Below are 27991 nucleotides of genomic sequence, written 5' to 3'. Positions count from 1 at the left end.
TTTTGCCCCCGTATTGCTTATTGCATGGACAGGAGATAAGGTATATGACGGTAGAAGAGCTGCATGTGGGGGGAGCTGTTGGGTAGTGTATTGTTTGCCAATGGCAGAGCTGCTGAAGACACTCATTTCGCCTGAGACCGAAACGTTTGTGTTTTGTTTTCGCCTTTCATTTATGCAATGATTTTTTTGGGCACCATGATGTTATAATAAACATTTTATTTTGCATTCAAGCCTCAGTTTTGGACAGTGTGTGCAGGTCTCCATCTCTTTCAAATACTGCCCATCTCTGGCCCTGCAATAAGGTGTGACCCATCTTAGCGAACGTTGGTTTGATCTGATTGGATATATTGTTTGGTTTTTGGTCTGTGGTTGGTCAAATCTGGTTTGAAAAAGTATATGTTGGTATAAAAGAATGACAGATTTAATGTTCAACCCTCTTCTTACTTCCTGTCCATGGAGAAATGTTGTTTAACACACTATACACAATATTGAGCCTGATTATGGGTCAGGGTTCTCCGTCTTCATGCCAATACATTGAAAATATACGGGTCAAACATTACCATCTAAACACACCAATCTAAAGGACTGCAGATACTGAACTAAACAAAGGTCATGTAACAAAGAGTTAACAGAGTAAAACTAACTATTTACGCATACCGGTACACAATGTATGACACTTCAAGTTCTTGAAAGTAACAGTATTGAAGGGAGGGCACTTTGCTAAGGGAGCGGGGTCCCAATGTTCCAAAGAAAGGTCAAGAGTTGGAGCAGGACTAAGCTGGAGATAATCAGCGTGTTTGAAGGGATCATTTTGAGCAAGGCAAGACACAGAATCACTAGTCTTGATCACATAATGAGGAGTTATTTGGAACGCAAAGTGATTTGTAGAAGTTATTCTGAGCAGATCAACCGCAATGCAGTCTATCTCAAACATGCCCAGACAGTACATGGAACTTGACAGGAAGAACTGCTCCAAATATAGCATTTATGTTTTTACTCTTTACTCCTCTTTCCTTAGCCATTCTGGGGCATCAGCATCGAGGGGAAGACTGTGCAGTCATAGAAAGAGTGAAACTCCTCCTGATCCTCTTCATCTGGGTGGGAGTCACCCGACTCAACTCCATCATCAGTACTGTCAAAGTCCCAGGAATCCTGCAGAAACCGGTTAGCCTGACACCTACTACCATACCTCGTTCAAAGGCACTTACATTGTATTATTATTTTTTATCATTTTACCCCTTTTTCTCCCCAATTTCGTGGTATCCAATTGGTAGCAGTTACTGTCTTATCTCATCGCTGCAACTCCCGTACGGACTCGGGAAAGGCGAAGGTCGAGAGCCATGCGTCCTCCGAAACACAACCCAACCCAACCCAACCAAGCCGCACTGCTTCCTGACACAACGAACATCCAACCCGGAAGCCAGCCGCACCAATGTGTCGGAGGAAACACCGTACACCTAGCGACCTGGTCAGCGTGCACTGCGCCCGGCGGCACTTACATTTTTTGTCTTGCCCATTCACCCTCAGAATGGCACACAATCCATGTCTCAATTTTCTCATGGCTTAAAAATCCTTTAACCTGTCTCCTCCCCTTCATCTAAACTGATTGAAGTGGATTTAACAAGTGACATCAATAAGATATCATTGCTTTCACCTGGATTCACCTGGTCAGTCAGGTGTTGCTAATGTTTTTTTACACTCAGTGTATGTTTGAAGTTTCAAACTTGTTTTCATTGAGGAGGCAGATAAAGTATTTATATCAAAAGCAATCACTTTTGCATGTGAAAACATAGAATCCTACTCATTACTCCACATTCTTAACTTACGTCACGTTCGTTTTGAGACGACTTCGCCGTCGGCTCATGGCCAGGAGACAGCCTGGTCCCAAAAAGAATGCAATCAACGCTAACCCGGTTCACTCGGGGAACGCCCAGGGCATTCATGGCATCCCCTCATTAGCTCATCAGGTGTGCAGACAGACAAACTTTAGGTGACACTTTCCTAGAGATGAGCTGTTGTAGGCCCTGCCCCCACCTGTGTCCTTTCAAATCAAATGTTGTCACTTGCTTCAGAAATAACAGGTGTAGATATCATTTAAATGCTTACTTATGGGTTCTTTTCCAACAAAGCAGAGTTAAAGATACATTTTTTATATATATAAATAGTAACATGATAAAAAAAATACACAGTCAATAACGAATAACTATAACGAGTAAAAATAACATGGCTATATACAGGGAGTACCAGTAGGGGTACGATGTGCAGGGGTACAAGGTAATTGAAGTAGCTATGTACACATAGTAGGGGTAAAGTGATTAGGCAACAGGATAGATAAGACAGTAGCAGTAGCGTATGTGGTGAGTGTGAGTGTGTCGCGTCAGTATGTATGTGTGCACGTGTTGTGTGTGTGTGGGCATATGTGGTGTGTGTGTGTGGGCATATGTAGTGTGTGTGTGTGTATGTGTGTGTTGGGGTTTCAGTGTAAGTGTGGGCAGAGTCCAGTGTGTATGCATTGTGTCAGTGCAGGAGAGTTGGTGCAAAAAAGTGTATGGTGGGGTGTATGTGTGTGTTGGGGTGTCGGTGTCAGTGTAAGTATGTGTGTGTTGGGGTGTCAGTGTAAGTATGTGTGTTGGGGTGTCAGTGTCAGTGTAAGTATGTGTGTGTTGGGGTGTCGGTGTCAGTGTAGGTATGTGTGTGTTGGGGTGTCAGTGTAAGTATGTGTGTGTTGGGGTGTCAGTAGAAGTATGTGTGAGTTGGAGTGTCGGTGTCAGTGTAAGTATGTGTGAGTTCGGGTGTCAGTGTAGGTATGTGTGTGTTGGGGTTTCGCTCCAACCCCAGTTGTTACTAACCTGGTTCAGCTTATCAACCAGCTATTTATTCAAATCAGGTGTGATAGATAAAGGCTGGAGTGAACGGTACCTCTCCAGGAACAGGGTTGGAGAGCACTGATCTAGCATCTCCAGAGACCACTCTGACACTTTCCTCTGACACTGACTGCATTCAATGCATTCTGTGGCCATGTAATACGACTCATCAATGTTCAGTGTCCAGAATCCAGCCCAGTCTGAGAGCAGCTGGCCTTGGCACTAGGACTGAGTGCATGCCAGCTTCAATTGCCACATTCATTGGGAAAAACGTTGCAAAGTAGGGGGCAGGTGAGGTTGGTGGCAGGTGTTGGGGTAGGTTCCTTGTCAATCATTGGCTTATTGGTGAAATCAACAATCAGACAATATCTTCTTTAAGTAAATCAATCAAACCTTTATTAATGCAATTGCAGACAGAAGTTGACAACGGAAACATAGCACACATGTTTCAGAATAAGTTCTGAAAAATAAAAAAGGTCAAAGTTGCCTTAATATGTTTGCAGTCAACCCCTAGTGATGTAACTGCCTACGTCAACACCTTCTACTCATGAGACCAAGCCCATGCATATACAGTTATACAAACTTGCAGGAGAAAACAATAGTCCAGTGTTTTCTAAGGGCTCAGCAGTAATTGTCCATTCCTGTGTGGTTTACAATGGTGTCTGACTTGTCTCTTATCTATTTACTCTCCTGCAGGGGTCTGTGTTTATGTATCTCTTTTAGCCTTGAGGCACTTTCTCACAGACACCCTGTTTTGACTGCAATAGCTCACACATCTCTCAGACCGTTCCTTATAAGAGGCAGAGACTAGAAAATAACTGTGGAACAGTATTAAACCTTATAATGCATATTATATAGTTAATCTGTAGTCCAGGATCATATAAATGTAGTGGGGAGGGTCTTTAAGCCCTTCCCCTTCTATTAATACAACATAAGCATAATCAATTATTATAATACATCAGGTGACCCCGATCACAGGTCATGGTTGGCGTACAAAAGAAGAACATACGCACATCCCCTCCCCTCTGTGACGTCTTGACCATTTCTATTCCAAATGAACACAGAGAACTAATAGGATATCCAGCTTATACAAGATCAACAAAACATCTGGTTGCTGTTCATTTTGTACAGCTGGACATCCTATTAGTTCTCTGAGATACATTGGAATAGAAATGATCAAGATGTCACGCAGGGGAGGGGACATTGAGAGGAAACTTCTTCAAAGGAAATCTGTTATCAAGGCAAAGGGTGGCTACTCTGAAGAATCTCTTTGAAGAATTTGTTTAACACTTTTTTGGTTACTACATGATTCCATGTGTTATTTCATAGTTTTCATGTCTTCACTATTATTCTACAATGTAGAAAAAGGTAAAAATAAAGAAAAACCCTGGAATGAGGAGTGTCCAAACTTTTGACTGGTACTGTATATATAACGGCACATATTGATCACCTTCCTTGTGTATATATTTTGATACATTGAATGTTTAATATTGTGAACCTGTTATATATTTTTTACCTCCTGTTTCAGGAATTGAAAGTACTGAGTACTGCCTCTATATATAGGACTTTCCACCCCCACTTGGGATGTGGATGCCTGATGAAGACCTAAGGGTTGAAACGTTGTTATAAATAAAATCACCTGGGAACATGAGCAGGAGTGTGCAGCGTTTTCCAGGTCATGGTTGGAAAAAAATGTAGCTCTGGTGGAATGTACTCAACATTCCCAGAACTGTCCGTCTGAAACAGGGCCTGGCTTACCCACTCCTACTGCTGAGGCAGGAGTGACGTCCACCAACCATCAGGCAGAAAAATCTGCAACAGACAGACAATGGAAACATTACTCTTTGTTGTTCTCACCATGACTTTAGTGCAATCTGTACCAAAGGGTAAGGATAGGCCGCTCACCTACTGGTCCTTTGTATCTCAGTTGATAAGAGCATGGCACTTGTAATGCCTGGGTAGTGGGTTCACTTCCTGGGATCACTCATATGTAAAATGGAATCTACACACAGATTTTTTTGCAGCTAGCGGTCTGTTCACTTCTCCAGTCTCATCACTTGGCACACCAACACAGGCAGACCCAATGAAAGTTATCTGAAATATGGTGAATACAGTAGTTAAGTGTTCTTACTTTAGCAAACAATAAAGCAAACTGAACTTAGTTAACATTAGAAAACAGAAAAATGTATTGCCATGCAACACATTGAGTTGTAAGCACGTGTTTACCAGGAAGTAGAGTAAGCATGGCATCTTGGGAGTTTTTATTGATTTGGTCTTGTTTTAGATGATAGCCCACAATGCCTGGAAAATAGTTTTAAACTCTCAGGAACCACATCAGTGTCATAGCAATCTACTGATATGTGTGCATGCAGAATTCTTTATCATAATGTGGTCCCTGAGAAGTTGAACTTACACAAGGGAAAGGTGTTGTTGAGACTTGAGTGGTCTAGGGACCAAAATCCAACCAACCATTGCCACAGACATGCATGTGGGTTAAAGTGTATGCTAGAGAGAACAAAGTGAGTAACAAGTCATAATGGCTGTTTGGCATATCTACAGATTTAGCTTTGGGTTTGTCTTGTAGATGTAGAAGAACTGATTGGATAACCTCCTCTGAATGTATCCGTGATGCCCATCAGTTTAGTCTTCTTGAGGATTCCTTGTGTGCTTGTTTTTTGTAGAAGAAAAATCCCTGATGTTAATGTGCTACTACCTACAGTATGTACTACTACAACAGACCAGCAGTATAGTATGCAGTATGCATTGATCACCTATAGAAGGTGCTGTGAACTAACTAATGTTATAAATTACCACATGTATTGTTCAATGCAAATTTGTGGAGTGCATTTCCCACTTCAAATCATTAAGAACACCTGCTCTTTCCATGACATACTGATCAGGTGAAAGCTATGGTCCTTTATTGATGTCACTTGTTAAATCCACTTCAAATCAGCGTAGATGTAGGGGAGGAGACAAGCTAAATAAGAATTTTTAAGTTGAGACAATTGAGAAATGGATTGTGTATGTGTGCCATTACAGGTGAATAGGCAAGACAAAAGATTTTGTTTCCTTTGACTGGGGTATGGTGGTAGGTGCCAGGCGCGCTTGTTTGAGTCTGTCAAGAACTGCAACGTTGCTGGTTTCCCCCCGTGTATATCAAGAATGGTCCACCACCCAAAGGACAACCAGCTAACTTGACAACTGTGGGAAACATTGTAGTCAACATAAGCCAGCATCCCTGTGGGACGCTTTCGACACCTTTTAGAGTCCATGCCCCGACGAATTGAGGCTGTTCTTAGGGAAAAAGGCGGGTCCTCAATAGGAACGTGTTCCTAATGTTTGGTATACTCATTGTATGTCAATGTTGCAAGCCAAAAGGTGGCTGTTGTTTTTCTTTTCTTTTTTTCCAGTCACCCAAAATTGACAAGAAACACAAGTCATCATTGTGAAGGATGCTGTGGTTTTACCACAGCAACTATTTATTAGCAAAATTATGGAAATTAGTCCACTAACGTCCCCATCCAATGGAAACCAAGGGGTGGGGGCAGATATGTAACCTGAAACCATTACGAATCATATCGTCGTCATCATCATAACAGTGCACTCCCACCCATCCACCTCCCTTTGTCTAGCTTTGCACTTTATATCTATGATCCTGTCTGCTACAATGCTGTAGTTGTCATCCTCTTTTCAAAGTTTCTTTAAAATGATTGTGTAGGAATGTTACCGCCTGCAACATCACCCCAACGACGTGATGTCAAATTACATTATGTTGCCTTTTTGGTCACTTTTCCAGAAACCAGACAGAGAGCATGACAAGTAAAAGTAAGAAAGTCCCTTTGTACTTACAGTACAAGTCAAAAGTTGATACCTACTCATTCAAGGGTTTATTTTTTACATTGTAGAATAATAGTGAAGACATCAAAACTATGAAATAACACATGGAATCATGTCGTAACCAAAACAACAAAAAAGTGTTAAAACAAATCAAAATATATTTTATATTTGAGATTCTTCAAAGCAGCCACCCTTTGCCTTGACAGCTTTGCACACTCTTGGCATTCTCTCAACCAGCTTCATGAGGTAGTCACCTAGAATGCATTTTAATTAACAGGTGTGCCTTGTTAGAAGTACATTTGTGGAATTTCTTTCCTATTCACCGGACGTGCTACCTGTCCCAGACCTGCTGTTTTCAACTCTCTAGAGACAGCAGGAGCGGTAGAGATACTCTCAAAGATCGGCTATGAAAAAGCCAACTGACACTTACTCTTGTGTTACTGACTTGTTGCACCCTCGACAACTACTATGATTATTATTATTTGACAATGCTGGTCATTTATGAACATCTAGGCCATGTGCTGTTATAATCTCCACCCGGCACAGCCAGAAGAGGACTGGCCACCCCTCATAGCCTGGTTCCTCTCTAGGTTTCTTCCTAGGTTTTGGCCTTTCTTGGGAGTTTTTCCTAACCGTGCTTCTACACCTGCATTGCTTGCTGTTTGGGGTTTTAGGCTGGGTTTTTGTACAGCACTTTGTGTTATCAGCTGACGTAAGAAGGGCTATATAAATACATTTTATTTTATTTAATGCGTTGGAGCCAATCAGTTGTGTTGTGACGAGGTAGGGTTGGTATACAGAAGATAGCCCGACCAAGTCCATATTATGGCAAGAACAGCTCAAATAAGCAAAGAGAAACGACAGTCTAATACTTTACAACATACATGGTCAGTCAATGCAGAAAATTAAGAACTTTGAACGTTTCTTCAAGTGCAGTTGCAAAAACCATCAAGCGCTGTGATGAAACTGGCTCTCATGAGGACCGCAACAGGAAAAGACCCAGAGTTACCTCTGCTGCAGAGGATACGTTCATTAGAGTTACCAGCCTCAGAAATTGCAGCCCAAATAAATGCTTCACAGAGTTCAAGTAACAGACATCAACATCAACTGTTCAGAGGAGACTGTGTGAATCTGGCCTTCATGGTCAAATTACTGCAATGAAACCACTACTACAAATGACACCAATAAGAAGAGACTTGCTTGGGCCAAAAACATAAGCAATGGACATTAAACCGGTGGAAATCTGTCCTTTGGTCTGGTGAGTCCAAATTTGAGATTTTTGTTTTCCAACCACTGTTTTTTTGTGAGACGTAGAGTTGGTGAACGGATGATCTCTGCATGTGTGGTTCCTACCGTGAAGCATGGAGGAGGATGTGTGATGGTGTGGGGGTGCTTTGCTGGTGACACTCATGATTTATCATTCAGGGCACACTTAACCAGCATGGCTACCACAGCGATACACCATCCCATCTGGTTTGCACTTAGTGGGACTATCATTTGTTTTTCAACAGGACAATGACCCAACACCTCCAGGCTGTGTAAGGGCTATTTGACCAAGGAGAGTGATGGAGTGCTGCATCAGATGACCTGGCCTCCACAATCACCTGACCTCAACCCAAATGAGATGGTTTGGGATGAGTTGGACCGCAGAGTGAATGAAAGCAGCCAACAATTGCCCAGCATGTGGGAACTCCTTCATGAGTGTTATTAAAGCATTCCAGGTGAACCTGGTTGAGAGAATGCCAAGAGTGTGAAAAGCTGTCAAGGCAAAGGGTGGCTACTTCAAAGAAACAAACATTTTAAATAGATTGATTCACATTTTTGCTTACTACATGATTCCATTTCTGTTATTTCATAGTGTTGATATCTTCACTATTATGCTACAATGTAGAATATAGTAAAAATAAAGAAAACACCTATTCATTCAAGGGTTTCCAACTTCTCACTGGTACTGTATGGCCACACACACACACACATTCATATACGCCAAGTCAAACAGCTGCACGCACTCACACAAGCAAACAGTGATGCAGCAAAGGCACTCACAGTCATGCACACAGACACACAGCGCTCATCAAGAGCAAGTTGGTCTTAAAATTGGTCTATTCCATTATTTCCATGGACACTAATTCTCAGCCATCAGTCACAGAAACCAAATATTGAGAATTTTTTTGTGTGGGGGGCGGGGGGAGATTAAATTATAACATCTACCATTTAGCCCAAAAAACAAAAAACACTGGAACTAAGGCATGCAAAGGCACAAGTACCTAAACACAAAAATGTGTCCATTCCTTTCCTAGAAGAAACAAATGCAAAGGCCCCCCTCCATCCCTTTTTAAATAACTTGACCGGTTAAAACAAAATCTTAAAAACAGTGAAAAACTCCAGCCATAGTGAGTTGTACAAATATTTTAAACGGTTTTCTACATGGCATTTTAAAAACTTTGAGTTTAAAGTTAAGAGGTTAAAAGTGAGGTTCTCTACAAAGTGTCCATGATCCAACCCCCTCCAGCCACAGACGTCCCAAAGAAAAGGTCACTGAGCACACGCTGGCCACCACACTGCCTGTACAGAAAGAGGGTAAAACAATGTTTAGAGAACGTCGCTGATGTACTAGGTACCATGCCATAATGCCTATGCAATTGTTTCAGACCTACACAATGGCATCAGGCTAGGGGGGCTGATTTGGAATTGAGCATCTGTCCAGGCTAGACTCTAGAAAGTCTTAATACAACCTTTATTACAACATGTAACATTGCCTTTCAAGAACATTGAGTCTAACATGTTATAAGATATATTAATGTTCTGACTACCCTAGAAGAGGCCACAGTCCTTCAGGTTGTTCTTGATGATGACGTCAGTGACTGCATCGAAGACAAACTGCACATTCTTGGTGTCGGTGGCGCAGGTGAAGTGGGTGTAGATCTCCTTGGTGTCCTTCCTCTTGTTCAGGTCTTCAAACTGACACTGGATGTAGGCCGCCGCCTCCTCGTACGTGTTGGAGCCTTGGAAAGCCGGGGCAAGGACGAAGAGAGACAGAGAGATACCCATAAATTAGTTTAGTCTTTTACCTTCACCATTGTGAGTTCCTGAGATGTTAAAGGCCCTATGCAGCCATTATATCCATTTCAAATAATTTCTGGGTAACAATGAACTACCTTACTGTAATAGATTTCCATAAAAATATGGGCAAAAATAGCTTGTTAGCTAAATATTTCTCAAGCAAGAATTTTGCTCAGACTGTCTAGGAGTGGCCTGACCACTCAGAGAACTGAAAACTAGCCGTTATTGGTCTATTAAACAATTAAGCACATGGTGATGTCACCATGGAAAGCTGTAACCTCCGCCCATGCAAACCTGCTGATTAGAAGATCCTGTGTAGATTGTATTTTCAACCAGCAACTATCAGGAAATAACAGTGAACAAATGTTTCTACACTTCTGAAGTGTTAGTTTCATCAGCTGTTTTACAGTATGATATAAAAACACAGGAAAAACAGAATTGACTGCAGGTGTGGTGAGATCTGATAATCTTCACAACGTGACTCCAATTAAGATGACCTGGAACTCTGTGCGTTCAACCTGAGCAAGGCTTAGCACAGTATCACTAAAATGTGGGATTGAAGATGATTTGTAGAGTAGCTGATATATATATATAGATATATATCACTATATCTCTGTGTGTGTGTGTGTGTGTGTGTGTCTCTTACCTGCGTACTCCGGGTAACAGATAGTGAGAGGACTCTTTTGGATCTTCTCCTCAAACAGATCCTTCTTGTTGAGGAAGAGGATGATGGAGGTGTCTGTGAACCACTTGTTGTTGCAGATGGAGTCAAATAGCTTCATGCTCTCATGCATCCGGTTCTGAGGGACAGAAAGACAACCACACAATGCTTTTAGTTACACGTGTTTGTGGGTATCGCACCATACAAGTTTGTTCTTTGAAATGTATATATTTTTTTAAAGGCATATAAAACAGATATTTCACAACTGTTGCTATGGTTCTGATGATGTAGTTCTCTTCCAGACGCAATAGGGGCAGAAAATGTGAAACTGGATCTGTGGATAAATTAACACTTGTTTCATATGAGAAAGAATGAAAGATGACTGAGGGATTGCAGTAAATGAGATGACAAAGACGACCGACGCTTGAGTGAGAGTGTATAAGGATTACAGAGGGAGTAATATCAATGACTGATGAGCAAGGGCTGAGAGCGAGGGATGAGTCTCACCATCTCCTCATCCTCGGCCAGCACCAGGTCGTAGTCACTGAGCGCCACACAGAAGATGATGGCGGTGACTCCCTCAAAGCAATGGATCCACTTCTTCCTCTCGGACCTCTGACCCCCCACGTCAAACATTCTGGGGAGAAAATACACAGTATGCATGAGCAAAACACGCACACAAAACTTTCAAAAATGATTTTTTAACAGCTCTACATTAAATGTTTTGCATTCTCTCCCAAACCATCACACTCCTCATGAACACTACAGCTGGTCAACTTTAGCCCTGAACTGAACCCTCTGTAGACTAGAGGGTGTCATCAGCTGGCTTAAGGCATGCTTCCCAGCCAAAGCAGTTCAGAAGAGTTTGTGAAAATACAACATTTTCTGACATTTCTGTTAGTTTTGGAAGTAGGTAAGGTTTTTGGGGGGGGCTGTTCGAGCACAGATTTTTTTTTTTTAGGCCAGTTGGAAGTCGGGAGCCTAATTCTACACCCCTTCGTCTGATTGGTCAAATGTAGGGATTCTTCAATAAGGTCTTAGTCGTCATTCAACGAGGCACGACTTGTTTTCATGGACATTTTTTCCGTTGAGAAATACTGCACCAAACATCTTAGATGTAAAATTGTACGACTAAGATCTCCTTGGGAAAAACTTAAATTAATGACAGATTTCATGAGTTATCTTAGATTCATTCTGACTTTGCGGAAGTGTATACTGGCTACAGTGTCTCAAAACGGACAAAGTACTATTGTTGTTTTGTTCTAGTTTTTCCAAGCAAAGGTCTTTTAAGGGAGTATGCGAGCACATGCGTTCGGTTCGCTTAGCCAGCCGAATTGAAGCATGCCGAATAAAGGTCGACCGATTCATCGGAATGGCCGATTAATTAGGGCCGATTTCAAGTTTTCATAACAAATCGGTATTTTTTTTTTACACCTTTATTTAACTAAGCAAGTCAGTTACGAACACATTCTTGTTTTCAATGACGGCCTAGGAACGGTGGGTTAAATGCCTTGTTCAGGGCAGAACGACACATTTTTACCTTGTCAGCTTGGGGATTCAATCTTGCAACCTTACGGTTTACTAGTCCAACGCTCTAACCACCTGCTTTACATTGCACTCCACGAGGAGCCTGTCTGTTACGCGAATGCAGTAAGAAGCCAAGGTAAGTTGCTAGCTAGCATTAAACTTATCTTATAAAAAACAATCAAAATCACTAGTTAACTACACATGGTTGAGGATATTACTAGTTTATCTAGCCTGTCCTGCGTTGCATATAATCGATGCGGTGAGCATTCGCGAAAAAGGACTGTCGTTGCTCCAACGTGTACCTAACCATAAACAATGTCTTTCTTATAATCAATACACAAGTATATATTTTTAAACCTGCATATTTAGTTAATATTGCCTGCTAACATGAATTTCTTTTAACTAGGGAAAATGTGTCACCTCTGCAACAGAGTCAGGGTATATGCAGCAGTTTGGGCCGCCTGGCTCGTTGCGAACACTATTTCTTCCTAACAAAGACAGCCAACTTCGCCAAACGGGGGATGATTTAACAAAAGCGCATTTGCGAAAAAAGCACAATTGTACCTAACCATAAACATCAATGCCTTTCTTAAAATCAATACACAGAAGCATATATTTTTAAACCTGCATATTTAGCTAAAAGAAATCCAGGTTAGCAGGCAATATTAACCAGGTGAAATTGTGTCACTTCTCTTGCGTTTATTGCACGCAGAGTCAGGGTATATGCAACAGTTTGGGCCGCCTGGCTCGTTGCGAACTAATTTGCCAGAATTTTATGTAATTATGACATATCATTGAAGGTTGTGCAATGTAACAGGAATATTTACACTTAGGGATGCCACCCGTTAGATAAAAAACAGAACGGTTCCGTATTTCACTGAAAGAATAAACATTTTGTTTGAGATGAGTTTCCGGATTCGACCATATTAAATGACCTAAGGCTCATATTTCTGTGTGTTTATTATATTATAATAAAGTCTATCATTTGATAGAGCAGTCTGACTGAGCGGTGGTAGGCACCAGCAGGCTCGTAAGCATTCATTCAAAGAGCACTTTCGTGCGTTTTGCCAGCAGCTCTTTGCAATGCTTCAAGCATTGCGCTGTTTATGACTTCAAGCCTATCAACTCCCGAGATTAGGCTGGTGTAACCGATGTGAAATGGCTAGCTAGTTAGCGGGGTGCGCGCTAATAGCATTTCAAACATCACTTGCTCTGAGACTTGGAGTAGTTGTTCCCCTTGCTCTGCATGGGTAACGCTGCTTCGAGGGTGGCTGTTGTCGATGTGTTCCTGGTTCGAGCACAGGTAGGAGCGAGGAGAGGGATGGAAGCTATACTGTTACATTGGCAATACTAAAGTGCCTATAAGAACATCCAATAGTCAAAGGTATATGAAATACAAATCGTAGAGAGAAAAATAGTCCTATAATAATTACAACCTAAAACTTCTTACCTGGGAATATTGAAGACTCATGTTAAAAGGAACCACCAGCTTTCATATGTTCTCATGTTCTGAGCAAGGAACTTAAACATTAGCTTTCTTACATGGCACATAATGCACTTTCACTTTCTTCTCCAACACCTTGTTTTTGCATTATTTAAACTAAATTGAAGGTTAAGCTAAATAGATTTTATTGATGTATTATGTTAAGGTAAAATTAGTGTTCATTCAGTATTGTTGTAATTGTCATTATTACAAATAAAATTGGCCGATTAATTGTATCGTTTTTTTTTGGTCCTCCAATAATCAGTATCGGCGTTGAAAAATCTGAATCGGTCGACCTCTAATGCCGACGTCTTTTGGGAGACCACCTTATGGCGCATCTCCATACAGGATTTACCTCAGTGTTTTACCCACAAGGCTCAAACTTCTCTGTTTCCATCTACGTGGGCCGGCACACGTGCCTCACTAGACCATGGCGCTGGCATACCTGTTCTCACATGGGGCCAAAGCCAGGCCACTGGTCTTTCACATAATGGCTAACTGAACTTTAACACCTTCTCACAAAGTAGCCGTTTTGATTATGCAGAGGTTGTTGATGCTGCTCTTCACAAGTCTTTACTGTCACAATTTTCCTTGTATAACACAAGGGTGTATACACTAGTGTAACGTTGGTTATGTCAAAAAGGAGCACTAGTGGGTACAACTGTTAAATGAGGTGGTTTCAGACACTATTGAGATGCACTCAGAGTGGGTACACTGGGGACTGTCTCACTTGAAGTGGAGGTCTTTGAAGGTGAAATGAGTCTCCACGATGCCGGTGGTCTTCACCCTGGTCCTCAGCACGTCTTGCTGGGTGGGCACGTACGCTCCGTGGGCTATCCTGTCCAGGTCATTCAGATAACTGGGAGAGAATGATGGATAGGGAGGTCAGTGTTAGCAGTTTGTTGAATGTTGCAGTTGTGTGGAGGAGGTTACTGTACTTTCTGAAGCAGGACTGTGTGTGTGTGTGTTACTCACTAGGCAGCCGAGTCATTGAGCTGGTACTCTCGTGAGCGGCCGAAGCAGGACTGGACCCCCCCGTCCTTCCAGAGGCGCTGGATGACCCCGGCCAGCTCACCGGTCATGAAGCCCTCCTCTGCCGATCCCGCCAGCACAAACAGCTGACGAGCATCATCCTGGTAGGGGACATGAAACAACTAACGGTTAGGAGGCAGAAGCGGTAAGGTAGGGTTTATTCAGAAATTCTCCCTATTGTTTTAAACCTAAGATTCCTCACAGACCTTCTGGTAACCTGGCTGGGTGAAGTTGCTCTATATTGCTTACTTCCACTATCTACGAAATAGCACCAATTTGTATCTTTTTGAGCTCAGGGCTAGAGGTTGAGCTGGGAATTACTTTTCTTCACCTCACCATTAAAACTACCATCATCCCTCCCCATGCCTCTTATAGCCAAAGCCTATCCCCTGCCATTTGACCCCATAGACTAACCACCACCACTAGTGAACTCCCAGGCACAGACCTAGGATCAGCTTGCCCTCACAAAACCTAATCTTAACTATATACACACACACACACACACACACACACACACACACACATACATACATACATACATACATACATACATACATACATACATACATACATACATACATACATACATACATACATACATACATACATACATACATACATACAAACATACATACATACATACATACATACATACATACATACATACATACATACATACATACATACATACATACATACATACATACATACATACATACATACATACATACATACATACATACATACATACATACATACATACATACATACATACATATATATATATACACACACACACACACACACACACACACACACATACATACATACATATATATATATATATATATATAAAAAAAGCACAAAACTGCTCTTGAATCAGTGTGTAGATCTCCCAGTGTCCTACTCCACTCACCGCTCTGGCTGCTTCAGCAAAGTCTATCTTGAGGCGCCCCATGGCTCTGATGATGGCGATGATGGACTGGATGGTGTTGCTGTACACCACCGCCTTGTACTGCTTACACTCCTCCTCTGAATAGCCCGCCTCATGGATGATCCTGGGAGGGGAGGGAGAGAGCGAGGGAAAGTAGCAAGACATGGCGGAGTAGGACAACAGGAGAGAAAGAAAGCATGAATAAACAACTAGGCCTAACTGCCTGTTATTCAAATGTGTTATGGAACGACATTGATACACCTAAAGTGAACATTTCCGTAAACTATTTAGACAACGAGAAACTTACTTCATCTGTTTGACAATGGTACTCTTCCCTGACTCCCCAGCACCTGAGAGAGAGAGAGGGAAAGAGAACAGAGGAGGCCAATTAATGAGTGATAGACTTAACATTCTCCATTCATTCATGGCTGTTTTGACTTGAGCTAGATCCTAATTTGAGATCCACACATGTAAGCCTAACTCACGTTTTGCACAAGGCCCTATGAGACTAACCTGTCCAAGGACTGAGTAGCTCATAGCTATTCAACGCTGGGAAACCAAATGTCTGATCTGCCCTAACAGGAGTTTACCAGGCTCTAGTTTAATAGGATTAATTAATTGGATCTTCCTACCAATGAGATTATAGCTCTGGCATGCGGAAGACTTAGCATCCCACATTATACTCTGACTAACTGGTTGTGTACACCATCCACAGCGTCACATCCACTTAGGCAAAGATAGATATGAGTAGGAATGTCACGATAATAAGAAGTGTTTTACAACAATACCAGGCCAAGTATCATGATACTGAGTAGTATCGCGATACCACAGTGAGGAGAGAAAAATTAAAGCACACTTCCACTCAATACTACACATTGAACTGAACTTCACACTGTATAATAGAATACTGCAGAGAACAGCTGAGTTGCTAATATTTGCAAAGGCCTACCTGTGATTTGGCTGGAGGAATGGGAAAAAGGAATATACATCAGTGGAGGCTGCTGAAGGGAGGACGGCTCATAATAAATGGCGGGAACGGCATCAAACACATAGAAACCATGTTTGATAGCATTCCATCCCAGCCATTACCATGAGCGTGTACTCCCCAATTAAGGTGCCACAAACCTCCTGTGATATACACGCATAAATGATCTGCACGTCATTGTGTCAGTGAGGAGAAGAGTGAAGGTTTCATGCAGTGTTAACAGACACACACCATCTCCCTCACTCTCATACACACCTGTCGCTCACAAACACACATTGCTCCCTTTTTAAACATTACGCACCGAAAATAATTTGAGCACCAGAAAGAAATTTATATATAGTTCAGGCCTATATGAACTACCTTTTGAAGGACTACTCATGGGTAGCACACATTTTCCTTTTTTCCTGTGCCAAATCAAATTTGCCTAAACCTATTGTCAAGTTAACAGGTTGTTAGCTAGCTAGGTAACATGACTGAACAACGTTTGTCACCAAAACAATAATCGGCGACCCGGGATTAATTTAAAAAACGACTCGCAACATGGTTTGTGAAATTCTATAAAATGTGCAGAAAGCAAGCAAGCACCGTTTAGGCTAGAAACAAGCAGTTGTCTTTGCTGTAAAGTTACAAGCATGTAGCTCCATTTTCCCTCTAACACTCAGAGGCTGCATGACAGTGAACTTGCAAAGTCTACTCAGACTGATCTGTGCTGAGGGAGGCAGTTTCATCCTGGGGATTGAAAGAGTAGCGCAAAGTATGTATGACTACCGACAGAACACCGTCAAAGCATTGGAGCTGAACAAATGGACAAGACTAGGGGTGTTTCAGACACAGGCTACACATTGCTATTGGTAAGTCTCAACGTCCAAAACACAGCTAGGTAGAAAAATTACTTCAAATACACAACTATTGTATTCCTTATCTCTGCTTAAGTTATAGCCGACTACCCTGCCGGGTCCTTCTTATACGTTAAGCCGAATATATACAGCCATGCAAATCTATAATTTGTAAGTGTGTGCAATATACAAACATTACATGGATGTCATTGCTTTTATTTATAATTGATACATTAGCCTATGGCTTCAATATATCCTCTTTCAATAATAAATAGCCTACTCAATAAATGTTTGTTTTCTAAACCAACATAGCTCTCACAATCACTACAGCTGTATGTAATTCTATAGATGGATTCAATTTGTAATCATGTCCAGTGTCCATGCTGTAAATTGTAATTACATCAGATGCAATGTTATTTCTATTGAATGATTGTGATTCATATGTAATTATTTCTCACGATTTTATTTTTCAGAGAGGAGCGGACAAAACGAACCTCGGGTTTCCCAGGACACAGAAGTGAGCAAGTGCTCAGCACATTTTCCGAGGTGGAAGAGGCAGAAGGCCCTGACAAGTGCACAGGATAAATGGAGCCTGCCCCTCCACAAGCTCATCACAGAATCCCGACTTCAGATGGAAAGAATCCTGGAGCAGGAAAAGGCCATCACACAAGTCCTGGCAGCAGCAGAAACAAAATAAAAAAAAACTAAAGAAACTGCACCTTGCACCCTCCTGGCAAGACATCGAGGTCTTTGAATCAATCACGGCAGCACTTAAGCCCCTCCAGCTTTTCACAGATGCCCTGTCAGAGACATGCGTGTGTCTCCTATCTGAAGCCGGTCCTCCATTTGTTCAAGACGAGGATCTGAAATCAAATGAGGGCGAAGCGAAACTGACCCGAGAGATTAAGATGAGGGTCCTCAATTACTTGAATGACAAATACACCGACCCTGAAACAGATGAGCTGCTCACCATGGCTACCTTTCTGGACCCAAGGTTCAAGACCACCTACATGACCACTGATAAGCTTATCAGTGGTCATGTAGGTGGTCTTGAACCTTGGGGTGAAGGTGAGCTGCCTCCGAGACAGAAGCGTTCCTGGTAGAGAACACAGCCGTGGGAAACTTCGCTCTTGAAGAGGACCAGAGAGAGAGAAAGAAGCTGCCACTGCTCCACAATCAGCAAATAAGTCAGAGTAGAGCCATGGGAGCTTCTTACATTAGGCATCCCTGCCACAAGTTCACCCTCAGAGAGCATTTAGCATTGGGGGCAGTGTGGTCACAAGCCACAGGGCAACTTTGAAGCCAGAAACTGGTGTTCCTGGCACAGAACTTGTGAAGAGGGAGGTAGTGAATCGTTACATGGTGAACTGAGAAACATACATGTCTGGTTAATGCTTGAAAAAGTTAGTTTGAAAAGGTTTACAACTTAAATTCATAATGATCGGTGTTGTGCTGAAAAAGACTGCATTTATATTTGTCAGGAAAAAGTTAACTCTTTACATACTGAGAACTTTTTTTTTTACTGCATATTTATTTAACTCGTATACTTTTGTTTCATGTTTGCACAGTTTTGCCACAGAAAAATATTAATAAAAGTGCATTGCCCACTGTTTCTGTAAGGTTAAAAGCAATATTTTGTCATTTATAAACTTTGAAGGGCTCATCCGTTTTTATTTATTTAAATTGGACAGTATATCGTTATTGTCCGGACAGTGGAAAATAGTGATTTGAATTTTACTTCATATCATCCACCCCTAAGCCAAATGCAGGCAAAAATGTCAACAACAAAAAAAATGGTCCAGTTTGTCATTATGGGGTACTGTGTGTAGATGAGAGAGACTATTTAATAGATTTTGAATTCAGGCTGTAACAACAAAAGTGTGGAATAAGCCACTATGAATACTTTCTGAAGGCACGCAGGCCTATGGCACATCAAGGGAACTGTAGCCTACTGTTCAGAGGGGTTAAATGGGAACTGAAATCTGGACCAGTTCTTGCAGTAAAATGATACACCAAAATGTAAGCTTAAATCGTTACTCAGGAACACGAGAGAAGAAATGTGATTTCTTTCAGCATCTTGAGTGAATGCACAGTTAGTATCAATCTTTATAAGCATTATGAGAGTTTATCGTATTTCAAACCACATAAAATATGCATCCAAGCCAAACTGAAATCTTATCAGAAATATGTTGGGTTGTTTTCACAACCTTCTATTAACTGACAAACTGATGTCATTTGGAAATTTTGCACCAAAAATAGTAGTTTTAAGTTCTTGCATTCTCTCCCCGGTCCCTAAACGCCTTTGTGCCGCAGAAGTGCATACAGCAGTGGTGCCATACTAAAATGTTTAAACAAAGAAGAATGATGAAAAAGATCAACATTTTGCTTAAAAATGGATAAACTATGAATAATTTACATTACAAGCGCAGCAATGTGTTCACGCAAATGGCTGAGACAAGGGAATGTTCCAAAATGCTATTATGGGAGAACACCATTCTAAAACACGCACCTGATGCGAGCGTTTTTTTTAATAAATGCAGTAGAGATGGATATACAGGCTAATGGTAGAAACTTAGAGGGAATATCTGAAAATGTAACAAGGATTGTGCCTTACTGCCATTGGACAGTAGAATAAATGCTGGTTTTAATGGCATATCAGGAAATCTTTGCTTTTTTCCTATGGTCAGATTTTGGCTGTAGGCTATTAAAATCAAATCGTATTTGTCACATGCGACGAATACTACAGGTGTAGACCTTAGTGAAATGCTTACTTACAAGCCCTACACCAACAATGCCTTTAAAAAAAAAAAAAAAAAAAGTAAGAACAACAAATAATTAAAGAGCAGCAGTAAAATAACAATGTGGCTATATACAGGGGGTACCAGTAGAGGCAATGTGTGGGGGCACCGGTGTCGAAGTAATATGTACATGTAGGTAGAGTTAGTGACTATGCTTCTATGCTTAGACAATAACAGAGTAGCAGCAGCGTGGGGGGGCGGGTGGCAATGCAAATAGCCTGGGTAGCCATTTGATTAGATCTTCAGGAGTCTTATGGCTTGGGGGGGGGGTAGAAGCTGTTTAGAAGACTCTTGAACCTAGACTTGGCGCTCCGGTACCGCTTGCCATGCGGTAGCAGAGAAAAAAAACAGTCTATGACTAGGGTGGCTAGAGTCATTGAACATTTTTAGGGCCTTCCTGACACCGCCTGGTAGAGGCGATGTACTGGGCCATACGAGCTACCCTCTGTAGTGCCTTGAGGTCAGAGGCCGAGCAGTTGCCAAACCAGGATGTGACGCAACCAGTCAGGATGTTCTCGATGGTGCAGCTGTTGAACTTAGAGGATCTGAGGACCCATGCCAAATATTTTCAGTCTTTTGAGGGAGAACAGGTTTAGTTGTGCCCTCTTCACGACTGTCTTGGTGTGCTTGGACCATGTTAGTTTGTTGGTGATGTGGACGCCAAGGAACATGAAGCGCTCAACCTACTACACTACTGCCCTGTCGATGAGAATGGGGGCGTGCTCGATCCTCCTTTTCCTGTAGTCAACAATCATCTCCTTTGTCTTGATCACATTGAGGGGTAGGTTTTTGTCCTTGCACCACAGTCAGGTCTCTGACCTCCTCCCTATAGGCTGTCTCATCGTTGTTGGTAATCAGGCCTACCACTGTTGCGTCATCAGCAAACTTGATGTTGGAGTCGTGCCTGGCCGTGCAGTCATTAGTGAGCATGTACCCTTAGCGTGCTAAGTCCCCTCCTGTACATTTATGAGTGCATGGCCAGACACGACGCCAAAACCATCATTAAGTGTTTCGATGACACAAGTGGTGTTGAGGATCAACGTGGAGGATGCATTGTTGCCTATCCTTACCACCTGGGGGCGGCCCGTCAGGAAGTCCAGGATTCAGTTGCAGAGGGAGGTGTTTAGTCCCAGGGTCCTTAGCTTAGTGATGAGCTTTGAGGGCACTGGTGTTGAATGCTGAGCTGTAGTCAATGAATAGCATTCTCACATAGGTGTTCCTTTTGTTCAGGTGGGAAAGGGCAGTGTGGAGTGCAATAGAGATTGCATCATCTGTAGATCTGTTGGGGCGGTATGCAAATTGGAGTGGGTCTAGGGTTTCTGGGATAATGGTGTTGATGTGAGCAATGACCAGCCTTTCAAAGCACTTCATGGCTACAGACGTGAGTGCTACGGGTCAGTAGTCATTTAGGCAGGTTACCTTCGTGTTCTTGGGCACAGGGACTGCTTGAAACATGTTGGTATTAGACTGACAGGGAGAGGTTGAAATTGTCAGCGTAGACACTTGCCAGTTCAGCACATGCTAGGAGTTAACGTCCTGGTAATCCATTAGGGCCTGCGGCCTAGTGAATGTTGACCTGTTTAAAGGTCTTACATCAGCTACGGAGAGCGTGATCACACAGTCGTCCAGAACAGCTGATGCTCTCATGCATGTGTCAGTGCTACTTGCCTCAAAGCGAGAATAGAAGTTATTTAGCTCGTCTGATAAGCTCGTGTCACTGGGCAGTTCTCGGCTGTGCTTCCCCTTGTAGTCTATAATAGTTTGGGAGTATATCCTTCCCGTCCGACTCATTAAAATAAAAAAGTATTTGTCCAAGTCGAGGTGAGTAATCGCTGTTTTGATGTCCAGAAGCTCTTTTCGGTCATAAGAGACAGTAGCAGCAACATTATATACACACAAAGTTACAAACAATGCGAAAAAAACTAACAAAATAGCACGGTTGGTTAAGCACCAATTAAAACAGCAGCCATCTTCTCTGGCGCCAAGTTAAGATAGGCTATGTAAAACGTCCAGGTTTCAAACGATAATACGGCTGGCTAGGCATCGCAAATGTAAATATTTTGGTTATGGAAATGTATAACATCATACCAATGTTGAGCAAATAGGCCTATTAGTATACACATTTCACTCTCCCAGCCTGTCTGCGGGCCTGCCGGCCCAGAGCTGAGGTTACGTGTGCATTTGCATAGTATGTAGGCTATGGCTAGCTACTATGATATTCTAGAGAATATGGTTCTATCTCCCTGACCTGAACCAAATGCACACTAAAATGTGCAAAGTATTTCTGCCTTGCGCTGCAACACTGCCTGGCTGGGGGCTGTGCATGCAGACATGAAGAGCAGAGAGTCAGATTCATTTTTAAAAGCGCACAGGCATAAAAGTTTAATTAACTTGAAATGTAAGTCTACTGAAGTGAGACGTTGTCCTTGTGTTCCTTGGCCATTTTCATTGAAAAACAACCTAGCTTGTGAACAAAACAATGTTAGACTTTCAAATGCTAGGGAAGAGAAGCAACATGGATACTAGTCAGACTCAATCGCTCAGGGCACAAACATGACTTGAGTTGCATTACCACGGTAACCTCCCACCCTTAAAAGGTGGAAGGTGAACAATTGTCTCATCTGATATTTTGGTTAAAAGGCTAGGATCACAAAAAAATGAAATATTTCACATTACTTCTTAATAATAAATGTATTGTTTTAGAAACCTAACAATACATGCTAATCAAATTTTTTGTGGAATTTCAGCAAAATATATTCTAGCTGCTAAACATTTTTTTTTTTTATTGTGGCTGCTAGATGTATTTTTCCATCTACCTGCCAGTGGTGGGGTACCAAAAAGTTCATTTTAGACCCTGGCTGCTAGCAAGTGGTGGCTCTCAACAAGGTCAAGGTGAGGGTGAAGCAGAGAAAGTGAAGGCTGGGGAACACACGCACACGTTCTTTATTGTATATTTTTGAGTTATGTTGTTTAAAAATGGGACTGGTGGTAGAATGTAACGTCTATAATTTAAGTTTATTCAGTAACCAGTTCACAATAACATTGTTCTCTGAGATATTGTATACATGTTCAATTAATCAATGATAATTATTAAATGTAATGGTTATTTTTCTGTTTTCATTAAGATGCAAAAAGGTTTAAACAAGTTTATGCAATATAGACTGTTTTAGAAATACACCAATTACTTTAAAAGCACTGCAAGTGACCTAGACCCATGTTGGCATATATATATAAAAAAACAAATATTAATAAATAAATATATATTCAAGTTCAGTTTGGGACAGTTGAAATTGCATTTTGGGACAGCGAGGAAAAATGTATTTGCGAGCCCTGCTCACAACCACGTGTAACCATGCCAGCCCAGGACCTCCACATCCGGACAGCTGATGAAACTGAGGAGTATTTGACTGTAATGAAGCCCTTTTGTGGGGAAAAACTCATTCTGAGTGGGTGGGCCTGGCTCCTAAGATTGTGGGCCTAAGCCATCACAGGCTATAGATTGGGGGCTAACTAATTCATTTCAATTGACTGATTTCCTTATATGAACTGTAACTCAGTAAAATTGTTGCATGTTGCGTTGATATTTTTGTTCAGTATAGTTGATCATCTTGGAAACACAGGGTGTGCCAATGGAAAAATACACGTTTTAAAATTTCAACCAATCAATTAGTCGAAAGAACAGACGACTTTCAGTTGACCAAGATAGCCCTACAGAACACACATTGTGTTGTGCCCCAGGTGTGAGATCTGATACTGCAACTAACACGACCTGTACTGGAACATGCCCGGGATGCAGAGCACCTAATGGTTGGGGAAAGCTGCTTTGTGCCAAAGACCCTACTGGCTCATAGGGGTAGGCAGGAAAGTTAGATTCATCCCATACTCTTAGAGCCATGTAAGTTAGGGTCATCATGCCTTGTCTTAGAGCCACTGCCCAGGTAACATTTGGTTCATCCCCAAGCCTTTGAGTCAGGTGAGTTTGGTTAACCGTGCTAGGTCTTCAAGAAGCAGTCAGGTGAGAGTGCTTCATTATGCCCCAGTTGCATTTGTTTAGCCCACAGTTTCCCTCACAGCTGGTAATGTGAACCAGCCTGTGCATGTTGCTAAGCAACCGCCAACCACCTGTTGTAGAGACTCAGGACAACCAACAGGGTGAGGAAAGTGACAAGCTACTCAGTTATCTTGGCCATCCAAGTTTAGGCTAAAATCACAAGATTAGGGAAGAAAGACTGGTAGCATAGACTTCCATGTTAGCATCCAAATGATCTATTATGAAGTTTCCTACAGTGGCTTTGGGTTGCACTTTTTGCAAATGTACTGTAGCTCGTTGATGAACACTAGTAATCATTGTATGTTACATTGACAAAATGTATCAACAACCATCCCAACAACAGAATCATAAACATGACAATATCCATCTTCCTTGGAATGTGCCTTAATCGTGCACAAGGGTACTCACTTCTTCTAGGCTGCCTGAGCTGCCAATGGACATTTTCTGGGAAGCCAGGTTGGAGATGCAGAGTATTTGCATGTAAACACATCACACAGACAGCATGCTAGGACTTCAGGTTTCACTTTCAAACACTCAGGGAAAAAAGACAACTAATGAAAAGGAGAAATTCAGAGCTTGACTTCTGTCCCTATGGACAAAACCAAAAGCGACAATTGCAAAATACAAAACATATCTAATATTTTAGTAGTAAACACAAAACACAAGTCTATTTGGGAAGCAAACGGAGAAACTATAAAGCCTGTGAACGTCACACAACAAACAACTTGGGTAGTTGACTGACAACAAAACGTATTCTTATGCTGTGGGAATCATTTAAAGCAAAAAGGAGAGTAGAAGAATCTGTGTCCATTTCTAGCGAGATTGTTATGGATTCATACATTTAGCTACTGTGATTTGTCATATGGCTGCTACTAAATTCTAACGTTCACTACTGTTTCACCAAATACAGTATATTGTTGCCCTTGCACTTTTGCTCTCAAATAAGTTTGGGGAGAATAAAAAAAATAAAAATAATAATAAATAAAAATAGTTCCGCAATTTATTGCGTTTTCAACTACGGTTGAATACTTTTGATGTTTTACAAATGTTCCATCCCAAGAACATATGAAATATTATCCCGGGATATAAATGTCTGGATTTGATTAGAGCTTCGATCGGGATGAAAATGAATGCCTGATGCTACCTGAGCCCTACGTTAAAGAAATGTTATGAGCCCTATATTAAAACCTCCTCAGGCCCCAGGACTAAGGCTGTGTGAACGTCTTGGAATTTGAGGTTAGGCCAGGTCAATGTACAGAGTCACTGACATACCACCCAACGCTACTGTATATGTTGCTCAAAGTGGCTAGAGGACGCAGAAATGAAAGAAATCATATACTACTGGAAAAATAATACGCTACTGAACATATTAGTTTATAGTTCTAAAAGTACATGCAACTTCATGTGTTCCACCGCAAACTGTCAACACAGGATAAATATATAGTTTCAGGTAATAATAAGACATGTTTTGTTTAGATACTTTTTCCTCAAACGTTATAGCAAGTCAAGCTAGCGTACACTACAGAGCAGCTAGTTAGCTAAAAGCTAGGCCGAAGATACCATTGTAGCCAGCGACCTCTACCTAATAACTATAACCAAAAACAAACAGCATTACCATAATAATAAACTTAAGATACAATGGTATCTTCAACCTAGAGTAGTTTTTAGCTAGCTGCTCTACAGTGCAAGCTAGCTTGACTTCCTATGGAGTTACAGAAAAAAGTTGAGGAAAAACATGTTATCGTCACCTGAAACAATACATTTATCCTGTCTTGAATGAAATAGCCAGGTTCGCCATCTTGCGTTACAAAACACGCCACTTGTATGTTCGGTAGTGAGGCAAGATGTACGGCGTAATGAAATACATCACGAGTCGACGTAAACTAGGCATTAGAACAGCCAATACGCATCCAAAACAACTTGGAGTTCGGAAATGGCCGACTTTAGACTTGTGTGTTCAAGACAACTGGGAACGGAAAAAAACTGGGGAAAATCGTTTAACGCCGGTCATCCGACTCGGAATTACAAGTTGGAAACTTCGGCCTCTAAGATCACGGACGAGTTGACCTCTCCCAGTTCTCTTGAAAGTACCATTAATGCGTCGTTGGTTGCTTTCCTGCCCTCTCGCGTCACTTTATACAAATATCTCCGCTAAACATGGTTTATCCGTCTCTCTGTGGCCGCCGAGTATTAGTTGACTACCAATACCAAATTGCCCATGTCTCCACCTGAGACAAACAAGCGACGTATAAAGAGACGCTTCAAATGAAAAGCGAGAACTACATTAAAGTATAAAATAGGCCTATTTCAAGCATGTTGAAATACATGTCATGTTCAATCGAGTTATTTGCTTCTTGTAGGCTACTGTCTAACTTGTCTCAATATATGCCCATTTCATGATGTGTAGCCTAACATGTGCACAACGTTCCAAATCGGTGACTTATCAAATTTATTGGGTTAACTCTCTAGGAGATGATCCGTCAGTGTGAAATATTTATAATATTACAGAAATAATTGAATTGAGAAAGATGATCCGAGAGCAGCGCTCCCTTTCGAACCAATCAGTAAAGACATGCTCCAACAAAGCACTTAACGACCGATTTCTCTGCGTGGTGTTTTGGGAAACGCAATTACAGTACATCTTCGGCCGTTGTAGGAAATATGCATAGTTAAAAACACTAAGACTAAATTCCATCACTATAGGGAAACGGGGCCCTGATTGAGACTACAGTTAGCTAGCCGTGACACCTGAGAGATTAGCTAGCCAGTTAATAGCTAACTAAGAATGGGGTTGTTGGCTAGCTGCATGGCCAGTGGTTTGCTATCCAACAGGGCTAGCTAAGTAGCTAGTTAGCGAGCTATTGACTAGGCTAACGTTAACTAGCTAGCAATTTGGATTTGTTCAATTTCATTTCATTCAGCAAAGTTGTCAATGTTAACACTATCAAACTATTGTACACAAACTGTATACAACTGTTAGATATATAGTTAAGCAATATAAGCTAGCTCAGGTTGGCCAGCAAGCTAACTTTTCATTCAAACATTCGTTCGACACTCCGTCTTGGTCTCACCGAGCAGGAGCAGCTTGACCTCCCGTGCTGCTTTTTCCCCGTCGTCCCGTAAATTCCTGTCGATTATTTTACTGCGCTCCTGCGCCGCCTTATCACCCGTACTCAGAGTACACCCCATCTTCAAGCAGATTCCCCAAAAGGTGTAAAAGTTAAAAAGAAAATGTTCAACATGCACAAGCTAAAACGAGGGCGCCTCCCCCGAGTCGGAGATTCAAACACAACCCTTGCCTCGCACCCAGGCTAGCCAAACAAATTGTTTCTAAGCAGCACTATTAAAATGACTTCTCTTGAAAACAACTTTTCGATGCTGTTTCTATCTCTGTTATCTGCCGATGTATAAGTATTCTGATGTTTCGGCAGCGTTCACAATTTTCACGTTTCGTTACGCTTTTGAGCTGTTGAAAGGTTTGTTTCCTGTTCTTCAAATACCCAATGAATGCGCATGCGTGATAGCGCGCAGCCCTTTTTAATACCCGCATCAAATTATATTTTCTGCCTGGCACCAAAGTGATAATATTGCTGCTCTCTTGAGGTGATGCCCTGAACCCATTGAGATGAAGGCAACATTTTGTACCTGTGAGTTTATAACATACATGACAGGTCCAAAAAGCAGTTGGGTGCATTATATACAATAGCATATCTATCTCTGTTTTATCTTTACAGAAATGCAGAAGTCAAGAAAGTAGCCTACCTACCTAATAGTGCAGTGCCAGGTTCCAGAGCCTGGCCCAGAGATATGAGTATATAGCCTACAAACAGTGTAGATATCTGGATGAAGGTCTATTTATTGAACCATACTAGTCATTGTATTCCATTAATGTTAAATCCTAATTTTGACGATGCGAATAA

The 27991-nt window shown here is 41.6% G+C and overlaps 1 protein-coding gene and 1 long non-coding RNA gene across 2 annotated transcripts; both read right to left on the bottom strand.

Annotated features, from left to right (window-relative positions):
• Positions 1-3237: 3237 nt before the first annotated feature.
• On the bottom strand, positions 3238-7004 carry LOC123727796 (uncharacterized). Its single transcript, XR_006759689.1, has 2 exons — positions 4770-7004; positions 3238-4676 (listed from the first exon to the last, which is right to left on the bottom strand). It is a non-coding gene; the product is annotated as an uncharacterized lncRNA (long non-coding RNA).
• Positions 7005-8582: 1578 nt separating this feature from the next.
• On the bottom strand, positions 8583-27569 carry LOC106573324 (guanine nucleotide-binding protein G(i) subunit alpha-1). Its single transcript, XM_014148277.2, has 9 exons — positions 27143-27569; positions 15709-15751; positions 15384-15525; positions 14411-14568; positions 14166-14294; positions 10933-11062; positions 10411-10564; positions 9515-9706; positions 8583-9266 (listed from the first exon to the last, which is right to left on the bottom strand). Exons 1-8 carry the CDS (start codon positions 27258-27260, stop codon positions 9516-9518), a joined length of 1065 nt encoding a protein of 354 aa, XP_014003752.1. The 5' UTR covers positions 27261-27569; the 3' UTR covers positions 8583-9266; position 9515.
• Between the last annotated feature and the right edge of the window lie 422 nt (positions 27570-27991).

Source organism: Salmo salar, chromosome ssa16 (assembly GCF_905237065.1).
Source record: "Salmo salar chromosome ssa16, Ssal_v3.1, whole genome shotgun sequence".
Lineage (NCBI taxonomy): Eukaryota > Metazoa > Chordata > Actinopteri > Salmoniformes > Salmonidae > Salmo > Salmo salar.
Note: the sequence above shows the minus strand (reverse complement) of the source record. Positions and strands in the feature narration are given on the sequence as shown.

What these genes read in the sequence shown, in the direction of transcription:
- LOC106573324 (XM_014148277.2), bottom strand. Translation starts at nt 27,260, where the DNA reads ATGGGGTGTACTCTGAGTACGGGTGATAAGGCGGCGCAGGAGCGCAGT. An exon ending in TTGCTGAAGCAGCCAGAGCG is followed by an intron (nt 14,569 to 15,383) that starts GTGAGTGGAGTA and finishes GTCCCCTACCAG; the next exon opens with GATGATGCTCGTCAGCTGTT. An exon ending in CTGTTACCCGGAGTACGCAG is followed by an intron (nt 9,707 to 10,410) that starts GTAAGAGACACA and finishes CGGCTTTCCAAG; the next exon opens with GCTCCAACACGTACGAGGAG.